This window comes from Clupea harengus, chromosome 12 (genome assembly GCF_900700415.2).
Source record: "Clupea harengus chromosome 12, Ch_v2.0.2, whole genome shotgun sequence".
In the NCBI taxonomy this organism is placed as follows: Eukaryota; Metazoa; Chordata; class Actinopteri; order Clupeiformes; family Clupeidae; genus Clupea; species Clupea harengus.
This window is the reverse complement of record NC_045163.1, coordinates 7,138,388-7,161,819: the sequence shown is the minus strand read 5'-3', so window position 1 is coordinate 7,161,819 and position 23,432 is coordinate 7,138,388. Positions and strand designations below refer to the sequence as shown.

General features: G+C 46.3%; 2 protein-coding genes across 4 annotated transcripts in view; both read right to left on the bottom strand.

The window, feature by feature from the left end:
- The window catches only part of dgcr2 (DiGeorge syndrome critical region gene 2), a 25,191-nt gene extending 1,759 nt beyond the window's left edge, over positions 1-23,432 (bottom strand). The window contains exons 1-11 of one of the 3 annotated variants that reach the window (XM_031577588.2): positions 22,975-23,432; positions 20,566-20,598; positions 18,816-18,938; positions 16,416-16,502; positions 15,581-15,791; positions 15,230-15,306; positions 14,807-14,989; positions 13,503-13,706; positions 13,065-13,217; positions 12,330-12,566; positions 11,917-12,177 (exon numbers count right to left, since the gene is read on the bottom strand). In XM_031577588.2, the coding sequence (XP_031433448.1) occupies positions 11,951-12,177; positions 12,330-12,566; positions 13,065-13,217; positions 13,503-13,706; positions 14,807-14,989; positions 15,230-15,306; positions 15,581-15,791; positions 16,416-16,502; positions 18,816-18,938; positions 20,566-20,598; positions 22,975-23,059 (1,620 nt within the window). In that variant the 5' untranslated portion in view covers positions 23,060-23,432 and the 3' untranslated portion in view covers positions 11,917-11,950. Of the gene's footprint in view, positions 1-8,905; positions 12,178-12,329; positions 12,567-13,064; positions 13,218-13,502; positions 13,707-14,806; positions 14,990-15,229; positions 15,307-15,580; positions 15,792-16,415; positions 16,503-18,815; positions 18,939-20,565; positions 20,599-22,974 lie in introns of those variants that run through there. The other 2 variants (XM_012815315.3, XM_012815324.3) reach the window with 2 other exon arrangements.
- Positions 3,840-8,818, bottom strand: car15 (carbonic anhydrase 15). The gene is made up of 8 exons (XM_031577589.2): positions 7,721-8,818; positions 7,537-7,563; positions 7,209-7,385; positions 6,722-6,867; positions 5,783-5,875; positions 5,629-5,695; positions 4,913-5,073; positions 3,840-4,556 (listed from the first exon to the last, which is right to left on the bottom strand). The coding sequence occupies exons 1-8, from the start codon at positions 8,007-8,009 to the stop codon at positions 4,320-4,322; spliced, it is 1,197 nt and encodes a 398-aa protein (XP_031433449.1). The 5' UTR covers positions 8,010-8,818; the 3' UTR covers positions 3,840-4,319.

Here is a 23,432-nt window from a genome sequence, read left to right as displayed (position 1 = left end):
AGTTTTAGGGGTGGCAGCTGAGCTACACCTCCACACACACACACACACACACACACACACACACACACACACACACACACACACACACACACAGCCTTGTGGCGCAAACACACCTGCTGGTATCATTATACAAATGTGCAGCAGGTGATCCGCAGCCTAGGCAAATGCACCCAAAGTGAGTCAAGCTGTGTATGTTCAGCACAGCTCTGATTCCCATAAGCTCTCCGGTGAGCTCCCCTTCCCCAACTGCACTACACTACTCCAGCATTCTCCCTCTCTCTCTTGTGCTCTTAGGGCAGGTTTTTGTCTGTATACAGTGCTTTCTACACGGTTTCCCTTGTGGTTCCTGATTGAAGCCTCATTCTGTGTGTGTGTGTGTGTGTGTGTGTGTGTGTGTGTGTGTGTGTGTGTGTGTGTGTGTGTGTGTGTGTGTGTGTGTGTGTGTGTGTGTGTGTGTGTGTGTGTGTGTGTGTGTGTGTGTGTGTGTGTGTGTGTGTGTGTGTGTGTGTGTGTGTGTGTGTGTGTGTGTGTGTGTGTGTGTGTGTGTGTGTGCATCCCCCTGCTGGCCTGCTGTGGTAATGACACAGACTGGCCCTTACAGGAGCACCAGAGTGATGGCTCCCCCGGAGCACCTCTCTCCTCTCCAGCAGCACATAATGCAGCACCGGGCACAGCTTTCTCCCCCACACTGTACCTACTGGGAGAGAGAGGGAGGGCCTGTTTTCACTGAGGACTTAAGCTGCTAAAACCCTGTGTGTATATGTGTGTGTGTGTGTGTGTGTGTGGTGACGTAGTGGTTAAATGGCCAGATGCGTCTCTGTCTCCCTCAGTCATCTACCCCCCCCCAAGTCAGATGCTCATTTCCAGTGTTCTCTCTGCCGTCTCCTTACCTGCCCCCCTTTCTTCACACCTCAGCGCCCACTATCCAATTAGGAATGACAAGTGGTGTTTGGTCCCCATAGCGATGGAAATCCTCTGCAGTGGGTGGGAGGGGCAGGAAGCTGCTGGCTGGGTTGATTTGGGGGGGGGGGGGGGGGGGGGGGTGTAGTATTGATGTCTTTGAACCCCCCCACCCATCCCCCTATTCCCTTCCTCCCCTCTGCCTGAATGCCACAGGTCTGCCAGTCCAGAGGGGGCAGCAGCGCCCTCTGACTTGGCTAGTACAGGTGCTTTAATGCCTCAAGTGTTAGTCAGTGAGTCAGTCTGTCTCCACAGACTCCATAGACAACAGCAGACTTTCTGTCCTGCAAAGGTTACATCCTGTGTGGGTGTGTGTTCATACAGTGTAACAGGGAATGCCAAATATGCCCCATGAAGACAGTCACCCATTCCCACGTGTGTGTGTGTGTGTGTGTGTGTGTGTGTGTGTGTGTGTGTGTGTGTGTGTGTGTGTGTGTTTTGACATTGTGTGTGATCTGGTCTTGATTAGCAGTGTTCTTGTTCTTGTGGGTTATCTTCCAGACCTTTCCCACTGTCTGAAATCCCTACACATGTACACACACATTCAGTGTTAAGATACTCACCTAAGAGATGTGTGTATGAGAAATATACCCCCCACTGTTTTATTTCCTGTGTTTGTTGCCACTCAGAGTGTTTTCTCTCCCAGTCAATCCTGAGTCTGCGTATCCCCCCTCCCCCTCCAGATGATACCTCACAGGTTAGTTTGGGGGGTAGTTGCGCTCACACATAAAAAGACATGTAATGTTTATATTGTACAGGATAGGAATGTTTGTACAGACGACATGAGGCTTTTTTTTTAACCTGATGGAGGGAATGCAGCTAATGACGTAGCCTTCCTTTTTTTTATGAAGAAAATCAAAAAGAGATGGTGTATTTAAAAAAAAAAAAAGAACTAAAATACAAATAAATGATATTTTCAGGGATCACTAAAAGAAGAACACACAGAAGGGGTGGACTCACTGAACGTTTAAAAGAAGAAAAAAAGGTTCATCTTGTACAGAACACCAGATCTGAAAATCTTCCCTTTGAAAGATTGTTTCTTGTAGAAACGCCTTCTTTCGGCCCCATTTTGTTTTTTGTTTTCTTTCTAATCTTAAAGTGTAAATACTTTAACTGTGAATATATAAATATATATATTTTTGTTCTTGAGGATTTGCTGCAGAGATACAGCTCAGAGACGTGTGTGTGCGTGTGTGTGTGTGTGTGTGCGCGTGTGTGTGTGTGTGACGGAGAAGAAAACAGCACGGAGCTGGAGGCAGTCATTTCAGCTTGTGTCAAGCTTTATTTTTTATTTTGGGTTGTAAATTCTATGAAGACTTGTTTGCAGTGTGGGGAAAAACCGAGCATTACAATGCGGAATCGGCGAGGGGAATGTGTGGGATCAACTCATTGCCCGAGTCTATTTATTACACCGTCAAGTTTATCCAGAGAAGAAAAAAGATCATGAAAAATAAAGTCATTTTTTTTCCAGACAAGTGGGTATGTCGCTTTTTTCTCCTTAAGGTCACAAAGTCTTTAGTAACACCTATTGGCCTTTGCTCAACATCAGTAGTACATTTCATTTTAGTGTTGATTTAGTGTAATTGGCTGTGCATGTTTGCCTGTTTACGTGTCCGCTACTTCATACCTATGTAACTGTGTGTGTGTGTGTGTGTGTGTGTGTGTGTGTGTGTTTATATATGAGTGTGTATATGTTTATCTTAGGTAACTTTAGCAAATCAACTTTAGTAGATCATTTTAGCATTCCATCTCATAAAGGTGTCATGTCGTAGAGTTGTTCACTTGCTCATTCACACAAAGCATCTGTGTCCAGTCACTGGCCAGCACAATAGGCTTCTGTAGCAAAGCCTCCTCTGCAGAGAAGACAAAAGCAGTCATTGCACTATACCATAGCATGTGACCAAAGAAGAGAGGGAGAGAGAGAGTGATCGATGCTGAAAAGAGAGGCCCCTGCAGGGGAAAAAAAGAGATGGGACTTGGAGAGAGAGAGAGATGTGTCCTCTGTAGACTCCCAACACCAGTGCGTGAGCTCACCCAGTGTGAAGCCCTGGTGGCCTGCACAGGAGACAAATAGCGCTTTGTGTGTGTGTGAGAGAGAGAGAGAATGAGTGAAGGATAGCCGGTGTCAGTGACAGGACATGAGTGGTGTTGCTGTCATGGAGAGGCTGTGTGTGTGTGTGTGTGTGTGTGTGTTTACATGTCCCAGGGGGGAGGAGGGGGACACAGAAGAGAGATACATGTCTGAGTTGATTACACACGCATCACTACAGTTTCTGAATGCCCAGATTCCCTTTGGAATAACCCAGGGAGAGGGGGACCTTGTTCTTTTGGCTTATCTGGTAACATAGTTGTTAGAGCAAGATGTTAGCAACACCAAGGTTGTAGATTCTATACCCTGGGAGCACTCATACTATTATAATTATAGATCTGTACAATAAGATGCTGGAAGTCACCTTGGATGAAATGACTAAATGTGGATGAATCTGGAACAGTTTCATTCAGCTTCTCCCCAGCCAGAGCAGAGTAGTGATACACATCCTAACACACTCTCATCTCCAGTCATCAGTTTTCCATTCACGCTCCCATATATACTTATCCAGATCCTGGCTGAGGCTTGAGTGACCAGACATTTTCATTGGAGTGGAAATACAGATCAGCTGAGCTTCATGTCAGATTACGCCCCCTCCCCTGACCTTGGCTGGTTAACCTTTTCTTTCAGTCACGGATGTCCTCTTCTACAGAGATTGAAATCAATCATTATGAACCTAGATTCCACGCATCACAATGATACCATCCTTAGTTACAGATGCTTGATGCAAACTAAATTACTTAGAATTACTCCAGGTCGACCACAATTCATAAAACTATGAAGCATAGAGTTGCTTTTAAAGTTTGTTCGCTCAAGTTTGTTTATTCTTATCAAAGCCAAACTGAACCTCAAAACAACACAATCACCAGGCAACTAATTCACCTGTTGGTTTTGTAAGGCGTTTATCTGTGGTCTTTGCTTTGGCCTAACAGACAGTTATGGCCATGATGGTTTACACACCAGTGGTCTCCTTCATCTCCAGGTCCACGGCCCAGAGATAAGCTGGCTCTGGACTGAATCAGGTATTTTTCAGGCACATATCAAACTTAGATCAGATAAAGATCAGGCAAATATCTAAATCAGATAAAAATCAGGCAAATATCAAAATCTGATCAGATAAATATCAAACTTAGACCTGGCACATCTCAGATCCATGCCAGTGTCAGCTGCTGGCTGTGATGCGTACGGTATCCATGGGAACAACCCCCTGCTGTGGCTCAATCATTGTCCCGTCCTTCTCTGACTTCAAGGTAATATGAATCTGAGCCAGTCAGCTTCCATCCGGAGTTGGATCCATGTGGCTGAGAAGCAGAGGCAGGAGTGAGAGCAGGAGAAGCCCAGAGCCAGGAGCTGCTGCTGGGCAGGCAGCGCCGAGTAGCTGGGCATCTTTGGAGGCGTAGACCCTGCGGCTGTAGGTGAGGTGCACGTGCCTGAAGTTGTTCTGGAGGAGAACGTCCTGGTCGGTCTCCTCTTCCGTGGAGAAAACCCCGACAGCAAAACGCTCATACTGACCAGAGAAATGGCAGAGAGATATCTTATCATATTCAACACAAATCAGCTAACACACATGTATGTGTAGGACTACAGAGGGATCGGCTAACACACGTGTATATGTAGGACTACAGAGGGATCAACTATCACACATGTATGTGTAGGACTAGGTTTTCCATTTGGGTTGAGGGGTTCCCAAGAACGAACCACATACACTTTTACACATACAGTGAGTGCACACATGAACAATGATCTATGCATAAGCACGCACATGGCCTATGGGTAGTTTACATCCTGAGGGTGACATCCAGTGTATGTATGTGAAGAGACATAACATGCATATGGGTTGGTAATAAGTACGTGTGTGGCTACCTGAGACCAGGAGATGTGCACAGGGACTTCATAAACGCTCCACACGACCACCTGAGAGCACGGAGGTGTAGTGAGGCTGCCATGGTAACGGTAGTACAGGCCCAGGTGGTCCTGAGGCAGCAGACTGGCCAGAGGGAACGGCCTGATGGCGACACTCTGTCCTACAGAGAAGGGAGTCCAACCAACCTTTAATTCCCACCAATCACTGCGCTGCCACTACTACTCTACTCTCTCAAGGTCATACAGGTATAGAGCTAACCGTAGTCCTGCCCTGCGGAGGAGGGAGACCAACCAACCTTCCATCCCCATGAGTCAGAACTTTACTACTGCTCTGCTCTCTACTACTCTACCCTCAAGGTCATTAAGGTCATACAGGTATAACCCTAACAATAACCATGAGTTTCCATTTCCCACCAGTCACTGACTGCTATTTTAGTATTACTGCTACCGCTACCGCTACTACTACTCCTACTTTACTCTCGGGGTCATAAGGTCGTACAGGTCCAACCCCAACCTTAACCCTGCAGAGGACAGAGTTCAACCAGCCTTCCCACGGGTCACAGCTCTACTATTACTCTACTCCCTAACCCACCTGTCATCACTCTGCTTCTGCCTATGTTATTACTGCTACTGCTACTGCTATTGCTACTGCTACTGCTGGTCATTCATCAGCTCCATACTACTGTGTCTCTGCTTTAAGGAGAGTCTGTACCCACCTCTGTGTGCCACTGATGATAGAGCCGTGGTGATCGGAGTGAAGTTTGCATTCTCAGTGTAAGAAACCTGGAAATGGACACAGGAATGCTGAAGAGATCATCTGCTTGCAGTGCCTGCATGTGCTTCATGGTGTTGTGTTTGACACAAACTTACATCAATAAACACAGCCAGGACTGCAAGGCCTGTTTGGTCCTCCATGGCACTGGTCAGGTTCGGATGAATTGTTTTCATATTTACTATGTGCATCTGCGGACATGAACGTGACATTAGGCATAAGCTAAGGAAACACATCTGAACACACACACACACACACACACACACACACACACACACACACACACACACACACACACACACACACACACACACACAAACTCCCTCTGTGAATCAGCTCATATGAAAACACCTGTCCTATCAGGCATGGCTCTTATTTGTTGCATTGCTCTACCTGCTGTATTTCTGTGTATAAGGAGCCAAGTGTCAATGTCTGTCAGGCGTGCTCACCTCCATTGGCAGTTTGTGTGTGTATGGTGAGTGTGTGTGTGTGTGTTAGTGTGTGTGTGTGTGTGTGTGATGAGTGTGTATAGAGTGTGTTCACTGCCTGGGTGTGTGTGTGTGTGTGTTATGCTCACCTCCAAAGGGAGTCTGTGTGTGTGTGTGTGTGTGTGTGTGTGTGTGTGTGTGTGTGTGTGTGTGTGTGTGTGTGTGTGTGTGTGTGTGTGTGTGTGTGTGTGCGTATGTGTGGTATGCTTACCTCCATACGGAGTCTGTATGTGTGTATGGTGTGGGTGTGTGTGTGTGTGTATGAGTATGCGTGTGTGTGGTATGCTCACCTCCATAGGGAGTCTGTATGTGTGTATAGTGTGTGTGTGTGTGTGTGTGTGTGTGTGTGTGTGTGTGAGTATGCGTGTGTGTGGTATGCGTGTGTGTGGTATGCTCACCTCCATAGGGAGTCTGTGTGTGTGTGTGTGTGTGTGTGTTTGTGTGTGTGTGTGTGAGTATGCTCACCTCCATAGGGAGTCTGTATGTGTGTGTGTGTGTGTGTGTGTGTGTGTGTGTGTGTGTGTGTGTGTGTGTGTGTGGTATGCTCACCTCCATAGGGAGTCTGTATGTGTGTATGGTGTGCTCAGAGCCGTTGGTGGCGAGGCTGCCCCAGTGGAAATGTAGCTGGAGGGTACTGTATGTTCCGGGGAGCCCCCCACCACTCACCGTCATCCCACTGCCCACCTCCAGCACCACTACACAAGAACACAACCAGACAAGAACACAACAAGACAAGAACAGAACTTAGAACTACACCATACAACACTAAAATACAATCACACAACACAAGAACATAGTAATTCAACAGTACAGCTTAATAGAACATAACCCATATCAGAACACAGCCTATATTAGAACACAGCTAATATTAATAGAACATACACCAGAATGCAGCCTATATTAGAATACAATTAAGGTCAGAAGAGAGAGAGAGAGCGAGAGAGAGAAAGAGAGAGAGAGAGAGAATATGCCGTCCTAGTTCTCTCCATGAGTGTGGCTACAGGTGTATGCCCTTAAGTAGTTGGGCCACTCTCACCTGTGTGGCCATCATTGCGTAGCCTCCACTGCCCTTTCTGCACGGAGTCAAAACCCTCCAGCTGCAGTGCCTCCAGGGCCTGGTCTCTGGTCACGTCATGGTCCAGGTTGATGGGCGAGTGGTGAGACTCCAGCAGGGGGTGGCAGGTGGGGTAGGAGTCTCCCCAGGAGTAGGGGTCTCATGGGAGACGGACACAATAAAGACTTAGATACACTATCTGATTACCCAGAAGTCTGCCTTTCACTTTGCATACAGTGGTGGACTTATGGAGGAAAAAGGGCCTCATCCTTAAAAGGAAGCATGGCCTTTTGTCAGGTTAGCAACTTACCACAGTGTCCCTCGTCATAGCAAAACTCTACGGAAGAACAGTAGGCCTATGTTAAATCAATGTGACAATGTGACTGCTCAACTGTTTGACCCATAAAATGAAGATTCATTCAACAATTTCTTGAATAAATAAATTATGAATAAGATAGGGTTTCCACCATAGATATTAAGCATTCATCACTCACCTGAGGTTGACGCTGTCAGAGAAATAAATGAAAAAGCAATGACTGGAAAAATCATTATATTCATGAGAGCTATAATCCTCTTCTTTCCTCGCATAGAGCGGATGAACGCATAACTACAGGAGGCAAACTTGTTTAAATAGCGGCCCAGCTGCCGGGAGGAAAGGATGGGTTTTTTTCCCTTTCTTTTCTGTACGTACTTGTGCGTGTTGGTGTCAGCAGCTCCAACAGAATCAGAGACAAGGGTCGTGTCACTCCAACCCGGAACAAGCTTGGCATCTTTCCATGTCATTCACACTAATTGCTGTTCTCAAGTGTACGTAATAGGCCTACTGTGACTAGCCTGTGTGATGGTATGGAAAAAATCGAAATGTCTGTAGCCTTAAAGTTTAAAGCTTTAAAGCGCTCATTGACCCACACGTAAGCTGAAGTATTTTGCTATCAGATCATTGTAGTCCTTAAATTTCAAAGCAGTAATATAGTTTAATAAGGTAGACTTTTAAAGAGGATTAAACTTTCTGCTATGATCGTAATCTAAGCCTACAATTGAAGGGAAATCCTTCAGGACTAAGGCATCTGACCTTCAGCATTTGCTGCAAGGGAACCCCTCTGATGGTTTTACACACTTTGACATTTTGGAGTCGGTGGAAGACGGCTCTCTTAAGACAATCCAGTTTAAGTCTGAGATATTGATACCCAGGGGTAACATTACACACATTACAGTTGCCTCTAAAGCCACCGAACCATGCAGGACATCGACCTTTTGGTAATTCAGTTCTGAATGAACTTGTGACTGGTCAGTACCACTGATTTAGCGCCCTCTATTGACAGATAAAAACACACACAGATTCATATATCCTCCCTGTGGACTGAGGATGCTAATTCTTTTGTAAGTTATTTCTTGTTTTTGCCATGGCCATTTTTGGTGCTTTTGGCATAGAACATATTACCCAGTTAGTGGATATCTGTATACTAACTATAGTATAGCCATCTTAAGTGTGTATAGTGAAAAATCTTTCTAATAGTGTCCACCTACGGTCATATTATTGTTTTGAACTGGCCTAAACCAAGCCAAAACGTTTTCATCCACTCATCCTTATGATGCAATGAGCTTGCTTACTCTGATTTTAGTCTGGTGGCAACAGTCTTTACCATGCTATGCGAAAAACACATCACTCACAGACCGACTTCTTTATGATACAATTTATTTGGCATTTGATTAGATGTACATCTACTTCAAAATAAAACTTAAAAGCCCCTTGCAAAAAAGCAGAAAAATCTACTATTAAAAAATATAACGCCTAAAGTAAAATCAACATTTAAAAGTCACTGACTGCTTGCATTCTACATTAAAACATTTTATTTTTTTACAAATCCCCCACCCCTTCAAAATCTTGTTGCACCACCACAGTCTGTAATCAATAACAAATAAAAATCAACTACTTATAAAATCCTTGCAGACGCAAAAGGGTGTAGAATGGGGTCCCAGTTAGTGTCAGGCTCTGGGTCTGGATTAGGCACATCCCCGCCCCGATCGGATCAGAACCAGCCAGATCCCCCAGATCGGATCGGGAGCAGATCCAGCCAAAATCCAGCCCAGAGCCGACCCCTCCTCTGGGGATGGGTTGTTGGGGGAGGACGGGTGCAGAGGTGGGTCTCCAGGAGCCTGCTGTCAGGCGTCAGAGTGCTGGAGGCCCAAGCAGACGTGAGCTCCAGCACAGAGTGGGTTAAAAAGAGACGATTCTGAGCATGCCCAAAACACAAAAACATGCACCTCAGGCCCAAACCATGGGGAAGGGACAGAAGAATCAAAGTAAAATACAAATGTTCACACACTCAAAAATGTTTACACGTTTGTCATCGACCCCAACCCCTTACATAAACACAGAAAAATTCTCTTTTTTTTTTTTTTAACATAGCGCTTCACAGAGGATTGTCTGTGCGCAACGCAAATGAAACTAAAGAAATGAAAAAATTAGACATTTCATACATAACGACAATGACATGGAGAGGAGCTTTGCAGACAGTCCACCAAAGACAACAGGGTGTCCACAAAAGCCTGTATGTGTCTGTAGACATTAACCTCACCCTCTAACACTAACACACACACGCACCAGCTAAAGCCTGTATGTGTCTGTAGACATTAACCTCTCACTCTCTCACACACACACACACACACACACACACACACACACACACGCTAAAGCCTGTGTCTGTGGACATTAACTCAGCTGTTATGTCAGTGTCACCCTAACCTCACCTGTACCATCACCTCTACAGTCAACTAAAATAAATAAATAAAAACACCCCAACCAAACTAAGAGTTTCTTTCTTCTTTCGGCCTCACTATGGCAGCCCAGTTGTCCTTCTACAAGCCTGAAATGATTGTCATGTCCAATTCTAGGGCTATGTAACGTGACATGGCCTCCCTCATGACACCTGGGGCATCCCTACTCTAAAGCTGCCTAGCGCTGGGGTAGAGCGCTCGGGTGAACTTAAAGACTAGACATGGCGGGGGCTGGAGGGGGGCATCAGTAAACCAGCTTAATGAACCAACTCGTGCAGATCATAAGCCATCATAAAACTCCTGAGCCAATGGCTTTAGAGAGGTGTGGAGTTTGACTCTATTCATAGAGCCATCAGTGTTTGTCTGGAGCAAATAGTAAAGAAACTGCACAGAAAAAAAAGAAAAAAAGTCTCATGTGCAAAATACTGAAAAGAGAGAAAGAAAAAAGAAAATCAATAGATTAATAGCTTTTTCATGTTTGCCGTACAGGCTGTGTCAAATACACACAGTCAAATTCAAAGATGGGTGAAGAGGTCATTGTCTGCATGTCATACGTTTGATGAAGAACTTACAAAAATAAAAAATAAACTACAACAACAACAACAAACAAATGCACATAAACACACAGGCTCGCTCGTTCACACACCTGTCTACACTGTCTACTACAGTCCTATGCCAGCTGATGCTGCTGTAAACACACAGCCAACCAATCACACAAGCCGGTCCACACAAGAGCTCTTATTGGATGGTTCTGATGAGCACCGGAGTCTCCATAGTAATGAGTGTTATTACTATAGTGAGTATATAAGTGTGTGTGTGTGTGTGTGTGTGTGTCCTGAGGCACAGAGAGAGAACATCACGACCATCGCCATCACCACGACGACTCCGAGTAACCAGGCAGACACACACACATCACAGAGTATTTTTACTTTACCACCTCCAGAGTCCAGACGAATGACAATACAAAGGAAGAAGGAGAAACTCAGACAGCAGTCTTGGGGGACTCTGCATTATAAAGGGGCTCAGTCTGGAGTCATCCGTACCATGATCGTTTGTAGTGCGAGGCGAACGCGATTGCAACGCAACACGACACACGACCTGCACCAGTTTCCCCACATCCTCATGCTGGCCTGCTGACCCCAGGGAGTCTGAAGGAGTCAAATGAGGCCAGCCAAACTCATCAGGAGGCCAGTGAGCAGACACAGGGGAAGACGAAAAGGGTCAAAAGGTCACACCTGCTGCCCACCGGGGTAAACAGTCCGTCCGTCTTTGTGTCGGACGACGTTGCCATTACTACCAACGTGTCCTTACGACTATGTCTATCCTGTCTCCGTTAGCAACAGGTGGGAGATCATGTGACAGGGAGGAGAAAACAAAACAAAAACAAAACAAGAAAGCAAACACAAAACGAAGCGAGGTGCAGAAGACAGGCAGGAAAGGGGCCCATATTTACAGGTTGCGGAGAAGGACACTGGGGGGGACCTACCACAACAAAAACAGGAAGTACAAGCTGCCTCACCACAAAGCAAATACATGGCCGGCCTCTGTAGCGTCAGACCTTGGTGACGCCTCACTCAGTTCTGTACAGAAACACGCCCGTCATGTCACACAAACACAGAGGCACACTGTTTCAGTTCATTCTTGTGTGACGAGATGCGAGATTCTCCTTCTCTTCTGCTGGGTTATGCTTCTTCTCTTTCTCAAAGGGTCTCATTGACTTTTGTCTCATTTCTCATCTCTCTCATGTTTCTACTCTTCTTTCTTCTCCTGGATGAAAAGAGAGTAGCACCTCTCATCCCCTTTCCCCTGATTTCAGGCCTTTAAAGTAAGTTTGTCTTCTCCTCCTCCTCCTCCTCCACTCCTCCCTTCCTCCCTCCCTCCTTTTCTTTCCCTTCCCTTCCCTTCTCTCTCTCTCTCTCTCTCTCTCTCTCTGTCCCACTGCAGGTCTATACCACTGTGCTGAGAGAGGGGGCGCTGCTGCAGTCTGGGGTGTCCTGGCCCCCCCCGGGGCCGATTCTCTCTGTGGGGGTGTCGGGGGCCACCAGAAAGGTGCTGCTATCAATGGAGTCCTCGCGCTCCTGTGGGTGGGGCGACAGTGGGGGCGGTACAGACACCTCACCGGCACCCGCGGCTACGCCCATTTGACCCACGCCCACCGGCATGCCGTTCCTCGCTGAGGAGACAGACAGATACACACACATGTTAGCACTATTACCACCTCTGTTTTACCAGCAGTGTCAGTCAAAAGGCCACAGAAGACGCACTAATCCGGTCTCTCTCTTGCACACACACACATGCACACACGCACACACACCCTGAGCTTACCCAGGTCCACATAGAGGAGGCTGTCTGGGTTGATGGAGGCCTCGTATGGGGGTGGGGGGTCGTCGGGGTGCTGGATGTCAGGGTACTTGTAGGCGGCGTAGGGAGGGGGGGGCTCCTGGAAGTGGAAGGCCCCTCCCTCGCCGTCGTCTGAGAGGTGCAGGGGTGTGAGGCCCGTCCCAAAAGCGTCCGGACCGTAGTCGAAGCCCGGGACCCGTCGGCCCAGGTTAAAGTGATGAACTGGCAGGAAAACAAACAAGTTCACATGAATACAGACACACACACCTTTCAGCAAACATTATCAACAACAAAAACACTGAATTTAAATTTCTTATAGTTGCCACATATGCACTCACTATTTTTGTGTGTATTTGTGTGTCTTGCGGTTGCCTCAGATGAGGGTCTTAATGCATTCACTACTTGTGTGTGTGTGTGTGTGTGTGTGTGTGTGTCGGTCTCTCTCTTACGGTTGCCTCCGATGAGGGTCTCAATGCATTCACTACTTGTGTGTGAGTGTGTGTGTGTGTGTGTGTGTGTGTGTGTGTGTGTGTGTGTGTGTGTGTCGGTCTCTCTCTTACGGTTGCCTCCGATGAGGGTCTCAATGCATTCACTACTTGTGTGTGAGTGTGTGCGTGTGTGTGTGTGTGTGTGTGTCGGTCTCTCTCTTACGGTTGCCTCCGATGAGGGTCTCAATGCACTCACTACTTGTGTGTGAGTGTGTGCGTGTGTGCCTCTTACGGTTGCCTCCGATGAGGGTCTCGATGCGCTCGCGGCGTCTCTGTCGGAGGCGGTGCACCATGAAGAGCAGGAGGGAGAGGATGAGGAAGGAAGAGATACAGCTGACTATCAGACGCATCCCACTGGCCATGGAGTCAAACAGACTACTGCCATCTGAGAGGTGGGTGGGTGAGAAAGAAAGAATAAAAGGGAGAGACAGAAACAGAAAGAAAGTAGAAAGGGGGCAAGAGAGATATGCTTTACCAATGCATGTGCAACACAGACATAAGACAGGCACAGGATACTTTCTAGCAGTCAGTAAGGGTGTGTGTGTGTAAATAATAGAGAAACGGTGCCTGTATGAATGTGTGTGAGTGCAGGAATTTCTATTCTGGTGTGTGTGTGTGTGTGTGTGTGTGTGTGTCACTGAGAGTCTGCACTGTGTGTGTGTGTGTGTACCTGGATCCAGGCAGGTGAACTTGCAGCACTCTTTGGGGTCCTTTCGGAAGTGCTGGCATCCCTGCGGGCGCTCACACAGCGCCGCCACACACATCTCAGGCTCGCCATCGTGGCACGTGCAGCTCAGACACGGGTCGTCACCCTTCGGCGTGAAGTAGTAGCCCTCGGTCACCACGTTGTCCTTGATGTCCACACACGTTTGTCCTGAGGACGGGCAGGAGCGGGACACACAGGTTCGGGATCGATAAACACACAAACCTCAACAGAATACCTAACACTCACACACAGACGCACACACACACACACACACACACACACAGAGTCCTGAAGTGTGTGAGCGCGAGTCAGATGAGGAGCTAACCCATCTATCCACACATGCTCCTCAAAAGACTGAGTCATTCTCAGTTCCTGTTCCCACTGCCGCGATCACACCACGCCCCACTGCAAGTTCTACAATTCAATTCAATTACATTTTATTTAAATAGCGCCAAAACAATAACATTGTCTCAAGGCACTTACGAGAATAAGGGCTTCACATGATTAGAAATGAGAACATGAGCTATGAGGGAGCCCTTTCTGACACTTCGCACCATCTCACTGTTCATACCACAGAAATGGAAGCAAGGAGAATGGAGGGAGGCATGCAGATGTTCTCCTTTGTTCATGCTCCCTATGATGCTAGAGTAACCTATGATGCTATTTCCAATGGATATAGGTAACAGTGTACAAACACATCTAGTGGCAGCGATTCCTTGAGTGCTTTGTGGCAGGGATTTAGCATTTGTCCATTTCAACCGTTCACACACTGTGTTCCTAGAAAAATACCAGCACTTCTGAAGACTCTTCTTTCCTCTGTTATGCAAAACATCTTACTAATGTGTTGCGAGAGGAGTAAGGAATGGAGGGGAAGAGGGCAGATGAGAGGAGAGGAAAAGAGATGAGAGTAGAGGAGAGGGGGAGAGGGGAGAAGTGAAAGCAGAAAAAGAGAAGGGGAGGAGAATAGAGGAGGCGCTGAGAAGAGACAAGAGTAAGAGAAGAGAGAGAAGATGAGATGAGATGAGAGGAGAGAGTTCCAGAGGTGAGGAGAGGAGGAGAGAGTTTGAGGGCCGATGCGAAGAGAAGAGAGGAGGACCGGTGATGAGAGGAGAAGAAAGTTGGAGAGGAGAGAGTTGGAGAGGAGAAGAGAGTTTGAGAGGAGAGGAGAGTTTGAGAGACAATGACAGGAGAAGAAAGGAGGAGAGAGTTTGGGAGGACAGGGGGAGGGAGTTTTAGAGGCAATGAGAGGAGAGGAGGAGAGCACATACTCCTTTTGCAGAGGAAGGGGAACTTCTTGTAGCAGTTCTCGGCGTGCCAACTGTGCAGGCCCCGCTCGTTCATGCTCTTCATCTGGAAGCGCTGCAGCTGCGCACAGAACACGTTGTCCTGCGGGGGCACTGCCTCCCCCAAACTCGTCAGACCCTCTGGGGGCAGGAACACCTGCATGGAACCTGGGGGGAGGAATACTTCTCTATCAGTTGTGGAGCTTAACGTTTGCCCATAGGTTAGACAATGTACATTATAAATATAGCATGATCATACAGATTTATACAGAAGTATAACACGAAAATGCATTTCTGTACTATATGTAGTAACACTTAGATAGATTTCTTCGAGTTAGATTTGATGCTGAAGACGAAGGCAAATATTGTTTTCATTGGCTGCAGGGGAAGAGAGGGAGGGGCGCTCACCTTTGTAGGCCACCTCCCAGCGTCCCTCAATTGAGTGGTTCTGATTAGTGATGACATACTGGTAGCCCACCCAGAACCTGCAAAAACATCACACACACACATAGAGTTTACCAACAAACAACATAACAATATCACAAGTGTACACTAACTTTGCAGCTACCTTTGAATGTCCAGATGTGCACAAACACACACACTCTCTCTCTCTCTTTATCTTCTTGTCAAGGGGGGGCCAAAGAGTCACATGCTTGCAAGAGACACATACGTACGCACACACACACACCTACACACATACACACAAACACACACACCTGCACACACACAGCATCCCCATCATGACAACACCAAACTTACTTGCACTGGTCCCTCCTTTCGCAGACCTTCTCGTCGAAGTCCACCTCAATCTTCAGGATGAACTGGAGCTCCTCGTTGGTGACGAACGTGGCCAGCGAGCCGTTGACCTTCTGGCAGGTGTCCACGGCCTGCCAGTAGTTCTCATTGCGCAGGTACACCTTGTAACAGCTGGCCGTCTTCTCGTAGTGGTGCCAGCCACTTGGGCACTTCTCTGTGGGCAACAGAACAGGCATGAGGCCAGGGGGCTCTGGGATATGCCCAGGCACAAGACTACACTTAGACCAAAGGCCTCAGGTCTTGGAGGCCCGGGGGCAAGCTCAGGCACAATTACCCAGGATCAGACAGCACAAAGGCAGAAGTTAAACCAATGGGCTTTAGAGCATGCCCTTGTCTTTGCCCTCATCTGATTTTACTACCTTCTCCTACATACATCTTCTCTTAAAGTCATCAGCATTATGATACAGATACATCCCACCACCTGACAATAATACCATGCTGTTGTAAGAAATAACAACGTGTTTACACTTTTCAACCAATGGAGACAGCATGGATACACTTCTCAACCAATCAGACCGTATGGTTGGAACAGCCCAACAACATAACTGGCGTGACACATATACAATCACCATACACACACACACACACACACACACGTAAATAACTGGAAACTGGGTCACTGGTACTAGATGTTGTGAATGTAACTCAAGAGGCTCAGGCTCTGAGCCAAGTGATCTTCCTTAACAGTGCCAAGGCAGTTTGTAGGGTATGCTCTTCTTCAGACAGAGGGAGGTGGGGAGAGTGTGGAGGGGTTCTGGTAAAAAGGGAAGGGACTTACTGTTGAAGCGCACAGGCTGGGCCACACCCATCACATCTTCCACCTGGTCATAGCCATTGCCATAGCGATACCGCTCCTCTTTTATGGCTGTATGAAGAGAAGCACAGGAGTGAATGTGTGTGAGTGACTGAGTGTGTGTGAGTGCAAGTGCGAGTGTGTGTAGAAAACACACAACCTCAGTAGTGCGACGTATTTAAAGGCTGTAGGACACACTTAATGATATTATTTTTGACTTGCATCGATACTTGGCAAAGGTATTGACAGAGCTCAGAAGAAAAACAGATGGGTGAGCTGGCACACATGATGCCAAATGTTGTAAGAGTAAGGGTTGGCTGCTGCCAGTAAAAAAGCATATTTTGGCACTTAGTCCAAGGTTTCACCATTAAAGCATCAGAGTGAGTCCTGTGTTGTGTGTACAGTGCAGACAGGTACCCGCAGGCACCCAGAGACCTGTTACAGCCTGGTGAGTTTCTACCAGGTCCAGCAGTCTAATCTAGCAGAGCGCAACGGAGAAGCAGCCGTTCTGCATAACAGCATTGTGCGGTTGATGTCTGACCTCGTTTGGTGGGATCTGAGCAGTGTGTGTGTGTGTGTGTGTGTGTGTGTGAGAGAGAGAGAGAGAGAGGTGGGGGGGGGGGGTGTGTGTGTGTGTGTGTGTGTGAAAGCTCAGTCACAAGAGCGCTACTAGATAACAAAAGGTCACATGGCAAACAAATCCACCCTCTCAACCCCCATCTCCCTAATCAGGGCTCTTACACAGGCAGGGATCAGACAAGGGGCATGCTGTGTGTATGTGTGTGTGTGTGTGTGTGTGTGTGTGTGTGTGTGTGAGAGAGAGAGACACACAGCAGGGTTTCCTCAAGGATTTTTTTCTTGGCGGCCCAGTGTCTGGAAAGAATTGATTTTACTGGTAAAATTCAAAAGTTAATGGCGCATGTTTCTAGAGAAAAGTATGTAACAAACGCAAATATAAGGCTGACCTATATAATGTACCACATAATATCGCAACACCTCGATGGAAGAATGTCCTCATATCAGACAATGTCTTCAAATCAGTTGGACTGTTACCGGGATGTCATCCTGGGGTGGGCAATGGGATACGCCTATATAGGGTGGGCAACTAAATTCAATACGAATATACTGTATAATGTCCAAAACCTACCCGTCCTCCAGTGTAGACTGCAATTGCAACTTCGCAAACATGATCGCGCTTGACAATAAATTATTGTAATCTGATGCAATTAAAAACTATCAGACTGTTCTGCTTAGCAACTGGACATGGTTGGATAAAATCCATTCCCTCCCCATGCTATCTCATATGAGAGGAAGCTGTTGCATTTTGTGACTCATTATTCAATGAAACGTAGAAAAAGAAAACTTACTTTATTGATTTATTTGTTTTCATTAAAACAGAAACATTGTGTTGAAGGATACATTTTATGTTTGAATTATTACTAGACATTTTGAAGTTTTTAATTTATTGGATTTTTATCAATTTTACCCGGCAAAAAAACGGTAATTACCAGCTAACGGAAAGACAGCTCCATAGCATCAATCTGTTGATCTCTCTGTCTGTCTGCATGTCTTGCTCTATTCCACTGTCTCAATCTCTCTCTGGTATTTCTTATATCTGGATCACTTCTAAGCTGTGCATTAACTTTACATGTCACCCATTCCCATATGGACCGAGTGATCTGTTCCAGCTCAAGTCCCTTTTAACACCTTAAGAGACGTGCTAGCGACAGATGCTAGCACTCATGGGTTTTAGCCTCCTTGCTAGCACGTCTACCTACCATATCCGAAATTGTGAGTTCAACTCCAGTGCGAGACTGTGCTGTCTACACAATGTAGTTTACACAGGAGGAAGACATCTGCTAACTCGTAGCATGCTGGGTGTAAACCGTTTGTGAAAGGGGAAGCGACACACTGTGCTACTCAAACTCAATATACTGTCTTGTTTTGGTTTTCTTTTATTGGAAACATGTCCTTTCCCAGGAAAAGACTGTTTTGGCTCTCAGAGTTCTGTTGGCTGAAGAACGACAGAGTCATCACTTGTCAGTCTGAATATCAACAAACCACTTCTGCTTTAATCAGAGTCTAAATGCAGCAGAGGGTTTCTGATCATACAGGGGCTTTGAGTGCGTGTATGTCCATGTGTACGTGTGTGCGCGTGTGTGTGTACTGTTAAGATCAATGTCTGAGGTCGTCTGCTTCCTTCTAAATGTACAGCATGTATTTTTGCGAGCATGTGAGAATAGAGTTTGAGGTTGTCTGCTTCTCTTTAAAATGTGTGTAAATATGTGTATTTGTTTGTGTGTTGGGGGAGGGGGGGGGGGGGGGGTATTGCATGACATAGTGAGACCATATGTTGGTGCAGTATTTAATGTGTCTGCTACTTACGGGGGCAGTCCATCTCATCGCTCTTGTCATCACAAGCAGTCCAGCCATCACACTGCCAGGACAGAGGGATACACTGCATCTTCCCACTGCGGCATGCAAACTGCCCAGAGCTGCAACGCTGCTCTGTGAGCACACACACACACACACACACACACACACACAGAGAGAATCAAAGTCAAGGTCATTAGTAAATTTAAGCCGTATGACTTATGAGCATGCATATAAACTGCATTAGCATCCTAAACCATGATGTATTTTATCTGGCTGTCATATAAAGCCCAAAGTGCAGCCTCAGCCATGGCTGGACTCCTCTGGTGTTTTGAATAAAGGTCAGAGGGCAGAGTGTTGTTTTTTTTTTTTTTTTTTTTTTAAAGCACCAGCTCCACTAACAGATTCACTAATCTGGACAAAAATGGAGGAGCTCAGTTTTTGGTTTGGTTTGGTTTGTGTCTGTTATTCAATCAAAGAGTAATACAACCACAAACGTATTGGCCACTGTGTATTTTTACCCACGCTCCAAATCACATAGAAGCACTTGTGTCATATGTGATGAACTAACTGCATGCACGTGCATAACTGAAGGAAAACAACAGTAGACTGCTGATGAGAATCAAATGGTGAGGGACAGGGTCAGTACACGAAAGTCCACCCAGACAAGCGCAGCTTGGAGTCTGATGTCTGATGATGAAGACTTCACTGTGATCTGAGCCTGCCCATGGCCTCCGTAGACCCAGAGGACAGGGCCTCTGTCTAGCTGCAGGACATCAATGCTGATCTACTCCGTAAGGAGATAGAATCACAGGGCCTCTGGTCTGGCTACAGTAATCCCCTCCAGAAGGACACAGTACTGTGTTAAAAAAAGCTCAGCTAGAGCCATGGCTGGACTCCTCTGCTTTCATGAATAATGGTCAGAGGGAGGAATGACTTATAAAGCGCCAGCTCAACTAACAGATTCACTCTGGAAGAAAACAGAGGTCTGTTTTAGTTTGGTTTGGGCCTCTGTCTGGCCAACGTGACCCACTCCATAAGGACACAGCAGAGAGAGAGAGAGATTCACAGAGCCTCTGTCTCTCTAATGTGACCCACTCCGTAACGACACAGTACTTGGCAAACATCCGTCTCAGCTCTGATCTACACCACCAGTCCTCGCAAACAAAGCAGACTCAGACTGCTAGCCTTCCTATCAGTCGAAGGGCACGGTGACATTTGTAACAAATGATGGCTACGATTAACACAGGGCTCTCATGAAGCAAAAGGGTCTCGACAGAGTTAGGAGGGAACAAGGGAACACTCCTCCGCTGAACCTGATCCTTCATGATCCTCAACTACTCGATGATAAACACGAGTCTGTCAAAAGATCTGATTGTGGCCCTCTATTCAGATAACAAGAGAACTACGAGTTTCAGCAGGAGCTGAGAAAACTGCACACCAGAATGGAGACTTTCATCACATGCTGTCCTGGCAGTAGGATCCTACTTGACAAACAACACATGTAGAGTTGCACTCACCAAGACACTCATGCAACATCAATTAGAACATTCACCCTGAGTAACACACAGAGGGCACCAGTACACGTGCATTAGTAAACACTAACTTAGAAGTGGTCCCTAGCTTGCCAGCCAGACACTTCAGATTTCCATAATGTACAATGTGGTTGTCTACGGAGCTCATTTCACCATTTTGACAGCCTACCACGAGGACGTATGGGAGAAACCACTACACCACACTGGGGGAGAACAGGGGTGCTTACCTGACAGAAGCCTGGCCAACGCTAGCCGAGGGCCTGTAACGAAACACACAACAGGTGAAGGCTTAACTAATCAGTTCACAACAGCTCAGTGAAGAAGACCAGCTCAGAGAGACACAGTACACTGACTGACAACTGACAGCACACACACACACAGACATACATACAGCACAAACAGACACACACAGATAGTGGGGTCTGGGTAGTGGAATGTAGCCTTCATCTTTTAGGGAGTCATTGGCCACCTAGGGAGTTGTTAATTAGGGGAGGTGTCCCATTTGCCAATGCTTAAATACATAAGGGGCAATGGGGGGTCCCTGAAGGCCCATTCAGGCCACCTGTCCATGTCCACCTGTCTCGTCATGAAATACGTCACGTCTAAGACCACCCACAGCTTCTGCTTCTCTTCAAACAAGACTGTCAAGTCAAGCTGGCAGAAAACTCAGTGTCATGCTAACCTGTCTTTAAAATTTCTTTCTAGGCTGTCTGTGGCTGGTGGAGAATTACTAAGTGCCAACACAAAGCCGGACTCTGTTTAAGAAGCTGCTCTACGAGCTTCTATGAGGCAGACACAGGACCCCCACCACTCGCCTCAAGATCAGAGGAGGGAGCAGTACTGCCCTCCCTGTTTCATTCATTCACAAACCCATCACATGACACTGCGCCGCTTCAGAAAAACAGGCCAGCAAAGGCCAGACTGCCCTGCTCTAACACTGCTTGGGCTGAAACACACTTGCTGCAGCTGGAGGCAGGTCATGGCACGTCTTGTGACTTTAGTTTGTCACAAAAACGCACTTTCAGTCTAACGAGACTAGAGCGACCAACCACTCCTGTGTTGGGTTGGGAATGTCTGGAACCACGTAACCAAGGGATGGTGTTCAGTCATGGACAACTTCAAACTGTTCACTTCTGTTGCTGTTGGAATCGCCTACATTTCAATCCTTACATATCATTTAGGATAAAAAGCTAAAATGTTTTTAATATATTTCTCACTTTTAATTGCTAAATCATCCCCAGGACTTGAACAACAATATTTGAAAATACATAACAGACCGTCCATGGCATTATTTGTGTGTAAAAGGCCTATGTTTTGTTAAATTTGTGGAATTGAAATCTAACACTGGAAACTTAAAACATACATTTCTATTGCTTTCTGCTTTTAAACTAGCAACACGGATGGCTTCAGGAGCTCCGATGGTGGCATAATCGTGGTTACTTTACCTAAACGATCAGTCATAGAGGGGCGGCCACCCTAGTTTGACAGCGCAAACAGAGCCACCCCACCACGCAATGCTCCAGGTTTAAAATTAGCACCATGTTGCATTCTGATTACACATGGTTGTTTAAGTCCGCTAACTGGTGCAGACGTTAAATCCACACAGACTAACCTTTTGACATGCCACCACCTGCCACTCTAGGGACAGGTCTAATCCGAGTCTGACTGGGCAACACATTTGGTTAAACTAAATCTAACGTCCCTCACTCGACTACAAATACCGCCAGAAATTCGGTGTAAAGTGTGAAACAGTCAGACATTTACACTTTCAGTTTACACCCGTGATATAAGGTCAGTCTACGTTAAAAGGCAGGAGAGAGATGGGCGATCTGATCAAACAAGCAGTGCAGCATTTGTGTTCCCTAATCCATCACCTTAATTATAATGACTATTTTAATGAATAGTTGTTGCGTAGGGTGCTTTTCCCAGTAATACTAGCCTGCAACATAAAGGAAACAAGGGTGTTTCATGAGATGGCTGCATATAGCCTGTAAACTTAAAATGCACTTTTAAGGCATATATTCTATAACACCTTTGTATATGCTCAAGTTTAGCCTATAACGTTATACAGAACTCCTGCCCGCAACTGTTGACGCGATCCCTACAATGCATTCAGTACGCAGACTACGAGCGGATTAAAAACCAAATGGCTAAAATCAAGCTAGCGGTAGCTTTCTCTTACTTAGTCTGTAGTTACTGAACCCGCGACTGAGATATATGATGTAAATACCGACTATCGATGTGAAATAATTAATGATGTAGCTTCGCAAGATTTAGTCTCTGCATTAGGAGCGAAATGCCTATGCATGGGTACACGAGTAAATCTCAGCCGAGGCAGTAGGCCAAGTCCCAATCAAGGCCTGTCACAAACGTTAACGTTAGCTTACAATTTGTCCAATTACCAGCTACTTTGTTTCCTAAAATGCTGAGCTTTTCCAAATGACCTACATTTGCATTACCTTGCATGCACTACGCAAAACACAACAATCACAAACAAGAAGGCATGCTAACGCCAGATAACTTAATCGCATACTAGCTATTAGGCTAGCTAGCATGGTAACCTAGCAAGCTGTTGTAGCAAAATAGTAGCTCCCAGTTTACGTTGGCCAAATTGTGTTACACCCACATGCACTTACCTGTCCGTGGTGGATCCGTTAAAGTCAGAACAAACAGGAGAGACAAGACAAGGACGAAACTGCTGCTGTCAGCCTTCGGCAACATTTATCCTCCATTCATAGTAGTTCACCCACACAGAAAGAAAATAACCGAGAATATGAACTAGCACACCCTCGTCAACAACTTGCAACGAAGATCGATCTAGCTATTTGTTATTTCCTCGTCGACAAAAAAAAACGTGGCCCATAATGGAACTGCAACTATAAACACATATCGTACAAACGATCTACATAATTTGACACCCGCGAACCTCCTTTGAGACTACCAGCCTGACCAATATACCCAAGAACAGAAATAAAACAAGATGGCTCCGTTCTCCCATCACAACAATCCCAAACACACTAGACAACCAATCAGTTTACAGACAGGGGGCGGGGTTTATTCTTCTTATTGTAACATTCTGCCAGATTCCCCATTA